This window comes from Chelonoidis abingdonii, chromosome 1, assembly GCF_003597395.2.
Source record: "Chelonoidis abingdonii isolate Lonesome George chromosome 1, CheloAbing_2.0, whole genome shotgun sequence".
Lineage (NCBI taxonomy): Eukaryota > Metazoa > Chordata > Testudines > Testudinidae > Chelonoidis > Chelonoidis abingdonii.
The window spans coordinates 337,245,570-337,251,459 of NC_133769.1; the positions used below are offsets into that span (position 1 = coordinate 337,245,570).

A 5,890-nucleotide genomic window follows, 5' to 3' on the forward strand; every position below is an offset into this window, starting at 1 on the left:
AATTGTGAGGCTTACAGGTTTGAGGCTACATTTATGGGGGAGAAGGATAGCTCAGCGGTTTGAGCATTAGCCTGCTAAACCCAGGGTTGTGAGTTCAGCCCTTGAGGGGGCCACTTAGGGATCTGGGGCAAAAATCAGTACTTGATCCTGCTAGTGAAGGCAGGGGGCTGGACTTGATGACCTTTCAAGGTCTCTTCCAGTTCTAGGAGATAGGTATATCTCCAATTATTAATACATAATGGAATCAAATGGATAAGTCAATAAATGAGGAAGTACATATACTTTATTTTATCTTATTGACACAGTGGCTTTTCAATAATGAGGTGCTGTCAGCTTAAAATGTCTTTTAATTGTCAAAGCAAATTCAGAGACCTCTTGCCGACTGTACTATGCTGAGTAATCTAACTTGGTGGGTATTTTTATGCACTTATACCCAGACATGGTAACTATATGCAACATACACACACCGGAGATTTATGTACCTTACAACTGCTTCATGTTTACCTTTGTGTATATAGAAAGAGGTCATTTTATCAAGTGGATCTTTTGGCAATACAATTCTGTTACACTAAGAACAGAGAGTCCAAGACCACCATTGCCCAGACACTGACACTTAAAAAAAACTATTAAATGAGGTTTTATTAAGACATCTTAAGACAGTCTCCACTGCAACAATGAATGCAGCCTCGTTATATAAGAATTACTTGGAAAGATTGCATGGTACTTGATGTGTAGTCTAGAAAGAATTTGAGACAGACACAGCAACTTTAAATATAGACCAGAGCCTTAAGTTTGAATATGTAAGGCATGGGGAGGGAACTTTGGCAGGGTGTATGTGAAATGTTAGAACAACCAAATCTGTCAAAAGAAAATCAACTGGGCAGCAAAAGAACTATTTAGTACATCACCAAAACCCAACTTTATATTTAAAATATAATCATTTACCTCATCCTTTGCCTTCCATCCTCTTTCCCTCAGTCATTAGATGAGGTTAACTCACTAGATTAAGTATCAGAGGGGTAGCCGTGTTAGTCTGGATCTGTAAAAGCAGCAAAAAGTCCTGTGGCACATTATAGACTAACAGACGTATTGGAGCATGAGCTTTCGTGGGTGAATACCCACTTCATCGGATGCATGCTGCTTTCACTAGATTAAATAAAGCATCCTCTTTTGCTACTGCCTTTAAGGTCTTTCACACTTCATAAAGAGCAAGGATATAGCTTAGAGAGATGGCTCAGAGGTTGACCCTATGGTGATTTTTAGATTGTAGACTCTAAGCTGTGGCATACATAAGTCAGAAAAAGTGCCAAACATTGCATGATGTTTTTCTTTCACAGTTCAAGTCAACGAATGTTCCCCATCTTAATAATATCTATCATGGCGCTAATTAAGCTTAAGGTCTTTTTGCAAGCCTTGTAGGTATCCTGCCAGATGGCACAAAATCTAAATGTAATACAGTAGTTTGTCTCTTCTAAAGTTACTATGGACTGTATCTGCCACTCAAAAATGTTCTTCCTTTGCCAGCTGTGTCTTGTGGTGATATAAAAAGTTCTGTCAAGTGAGTTGTCTCAACGTTATCCATTGCAGGAGGAAATATAAATTACTTTTGTCTTGATGAACATATAAAGCAGAAAGCCCTAATTAGAGTGTTATTGAATTATATTTTGTATAGTGCCAAAAAGCATGCCTGATATGTTCTAGACAATCATATATATGGGCAAGTTCCCTGCTCTGGAAAGTTTGCAATGTAAAGCTCCAATCTTGCTAGCAGGACTCCATGCAGGCATAAGCCTTGACTTGTGTGCCTCTGATTGCAGGACTGGACCTTAAAATCAGATTCTGTCAACCTTATCTGCATTGACTAGTAGTTTATTCCAGAAGCAGTCCCAGCGAAAGCTCACTGAGTAAGGTCCTACAGCACACAAGTAAGAGTGAAGGATCTGGTCCTATTTAGACACTATAGAAATAAAGGAAGGGATGCAAAAGAAGTGGTGATGTTTAGCATGTGACTGGTTAGTTCCACATTTATTATAATGTGTGTTTCATTAACACCTGAAGGAAGAGAGGGCTAGGTTTTATAGAGATCTTAAAGAAACTGTGGTTTAAAGCAGAAAGGATGGAAGGCCAAATCAGGAAAGGAATTTCAGGCATAGCAAGCTGCATAGAAGATGCGGATATGAGGGCGATGGCTAGAGTTGCTTTTACCATCATAATGATTTTTGATGGAAAATATAGTTTCTGGCAAATAAAATTTTTCCATGGGAAAATTTCAATTTCACCAACATTTTTCAATTTCAGTTTTTCCCTTTGGGAAAAACCAAAAACGAAATACTTTCTTTTGGGCTGGTGTGATGCTAATCAAAATATTTCAGTGTGTTAAAGTGACCTGAAATGTTTCGTTTTCAGTCATGTGGGAACTGTAGCTTGGGTATCTCAAATTCCCCCATCCTCTCCGATGGGCTGGGCTGGTGGTTAGTTGTGTGACTTGGATGGAACTGTGTTACTTGTTCTGAAATAATGTCAGTAAATTAGGGAGCACAAACTGGAGTCAGTAGCTATTAAATGCAAAAAGTTAGTGAAATATTACGATTATGAATTTAAATGCACAACAGTCGTATGAATTTATAAATAATTTGCTTAATCCACAGTATGCAGTTTTTGGAAATACTTGTAAGGGACCGATTTGAATATCCTTCCTAACTTGAACCAGACGCTGATACTCTGACTCATGTTGGGTAGCGCCTTATTTCAATAGTGGTTGCATTGACTTAATAGAAATATTTGTGGAGTAAGGTATTCAGTGTAATTGAGGTGTCTGAATTTGGCCCAGTGGAGTGAGGTTGGTAGAATCTTGCCCCAGTTCTGTATTATGTCACACTGTTATAGTCTCTTTCAAATGTATTTATTTGATAAAAATGCTTTTCTGTATTTTAATAATATTTTTTGGTGACGTGTATCCATTTTTTATGACTGCCAAGAAGCAAAGCTAAGGTAAGGTGGGCAATATAAGTTGGTTGGACTTCAGAGCAGTGTAATTTAGGGGGACAAATTCCACATTTGGTGAGAAAATATTTTATTGCAATTTTTTTTTACTGGCAACTCTTTCAAGTAGCTCAGGGGGTTAGAATGTTAGAGAAATTCCCAGGGAAATGGGCTAATAGGCAGAGTGCAGGAGAGGCAGTTAATGGGGCATGGTTAATGCAACTGACCATGATTTTCAAATACTTTAATTTATTCCCAAATCCTTATGTCCAGTAAATATTATTTTATTTAATTACTCCATATCCAAGTGCAAAAATATTTTGCTCTAGCTGTCTCTGAGACTAAATGTATAAGAACATGAGACGTTGTTGAGACTATAATAACTATGTAAGGCAGCAACAGGTGCTTGTGCTTGTAAAGTAAATGATGTAGTCTGGACTTTGTTCAGTTTCTAAAGACTGGAAAGCATCATGTACAGATCCGAAAAATGAATATGGAATATTTCAAACTCTGGTTTTTACATTACGGATGAAGATCTTAACTGGTGAATTTGAAGCACAAAAGAAACGTTTGTAAAATCCAGTTGGTTCCAATGGGTTTGTACATGTCTTTAACATTAAAGCAACTCATCAGAGGAAGAAATGAAATGGTCATATGTAAATCCATCCATATGCCCAAATGCATAAATAGCCCTAACTGAATCCTGAGGCCCAGCATAGCCTTTTTAAAATATTTAGTTGGTGATGTCATCACTTTTGTTGCCAATACACTTGTTGCTCTCCTCCCTCTGACTACTTTAGTTCCAACACAGAAACTGGGAATCCAGACTGCACTGGGAGATAGGCAGAAGCTGAGGAAGAAATAATATCTGATTGACCTAGGGTTCCAGAAGCTGTAATACCGTTTCATTTATCCTCTTCAGGTAAATCATGGGATACTTTTTAGATCTACTTTTCCTTTGTACAAATAAAATATGAAGCTGACAGAGAAACATGAGGGGATGGGAATTTGTATAACTGCATTACCACGTATTGAGCTTTTAATATTTCATTATTAAACTAAGACAATGTCCAGTTAAAGCCTTCTGTCTTTATTATGGTATGATACTGCACTTGCTCTTGTTTTCATCATAGATGTTACTTTCGAATCTAGCTTCTCCTTTAAGAGTTTGTTTGCATGGCTGCATTTCTTTTTTTGCCCAGAGCTTATTTCTCTCTTTATTTTTTAAAAAAGTTTTCGTTTTGATTACATAGCATACAAATAGGATTAGGCAGCAGGGTACTCGTCACAAATGTTATCACTTCTCCATGTGTGCCCTGAGAAACATACACAAATCTGGACTTTCTGTGATTAAAATGAATCACACAAAAACAATAGCTGATTAAAAGTTTTGGAATATATCTCAAAAGGCAGTACTACTTAAGAGAACTGTAGCCACTTGAAAATGCAGGAAAGTCAGAAGAGTTCAGAGAAAATCCTATTTAATCTACTAGTATTAGCCCATGAATTTTGATGTTTTTCAGAAACAAAACTGTTTAACTCTGCCTCTCTCTTTTTAGTCATAACAAAAATCCTTCAAGTTGTTTTCTCTTCCAATAACTGCAAAGAGACTGAATTTAGTGAATCTTACAAGTTATACTTGCAGTATTAAAGTAAACCTGCTATTAGGGAATGAAGAGAGAGAGATGTAAATATTATAGAGTTTAAGATTTTAATATCAGAGAAAAAATTGAATGCTAGTAATTTTTAATAGTAATATATTTGCAGTAAGTATCACTTCAAAAGAATATGGCAGAAGTTTTTTAAAAAAAATAACTGTGCAAGTCAAAGCAGACGTCCAAGGATTGCTTGTTATGTGAGATGTATTTTGGGGTGACACTGAGAACATGTTTTCTCAAATGGTGGAAATCAAAGAAGGTGATAAGCTGGTAGAGATACTCTTTGCTTTTTAACTTCTGCAGCACACATTAACTTTTAGCAATAGAAATAACATTTACTTATAGTAATATATATAGCTGCTAGGCTTCCTAGCTTCATATGTCTGTTCTGTTGGTGTGTTGTTTTTTTTTTTCAGGCGAGGCTTTGACCTGGAGGCTGATCTCAAGGACACTCGTGGAGGATTCCTTGAGGGTTTCCCTTTGCTTCAGCTGTTAGCCTCTGTGCTTCCCCTGATCATTCCTGAAAATGGAACGATCCACACAAGAGCTTTTCCTCAACTTCATGATTGTCCTCATAACTGTGCTCCTCATGTGGATTCTGGTGAAATCTTATCAGGAGTAAAAGACTGTGCCATATGCCATGAATGAGTTTAAGTTTGTGTCTGCAGAAGTATGTGACATCTGTACACCTGTGTGATTAGCTTCATGTAGCTCTAGAATGTAATCTTTTTTACTCTAAAACACCTGTTGCCTGAGATCATATGTATGTTTTTCATGGGTCTATGATGATGTAATTTTTTAATTCTTTGGCAATCCAGCTGTAAAATGTACAAGGCAAGATCCTCAGTAGTTGCTACACATGATTGTCCCTCCAACAGTTACTGTCTCCATAAACTGAGACAAAAGAAGCACAAACCTACTGAAGAACTGAAAGAGATGTGGAACCTTTTCATTTGCTCACCATTGTACTCTCCTGAATAAAGAAGAAAATGTAAGACATGTTTTGTAGTTATTTTTATCCTTTCCTTGAGCTGATTACTTTTCAGTGAAGGCTATGGTGTGTTTACTTGAGAAATACAGAACAACAGCCAGGGAAGTTTGATGGCTTGATTGCCTTTAGTTAAAAAGTACAAAAAAAGGTCCACTTAATTGCTACTGAGTCCCAGTGGAACTCATACTGACTCACATGAACACCAAATGAGTTCATCACAATAGTTAGTACAGTAAAATAGCCAGAGAATTTTCATGGC

At 37.0% G+C, this 5,890-nt stretch overlaps 1 protein-coding gene across 1 annotated transcript; it reads left to right on the forward strand.

The window, feature by feature from the left end:
- Positions 1-3,790: 3,790 nt before the first annotated feature.
- SLN (sarcolipin) lies at positions 3,791-5,639 on the forward strand. The gene is made up of 2 exons (XM_032790704.2): positions 3,791-3,904; positions 5,057-5,639. The coding sequence occupies exon 2, from the start codon at positions 5,167-5,169 to the stop codon at positions 5,260-5,262; it is 96 nt and encodes a 31-aa protein (XP_032646595.1). The 5' UTR covers positions 3,791-3,904; positions 5,057-5,166; the 3' UTR covers positions 5,263-5,639.
- The last annotated feature ends 251 nt before the right edge of the window (positions 5,640-5,890 follow it).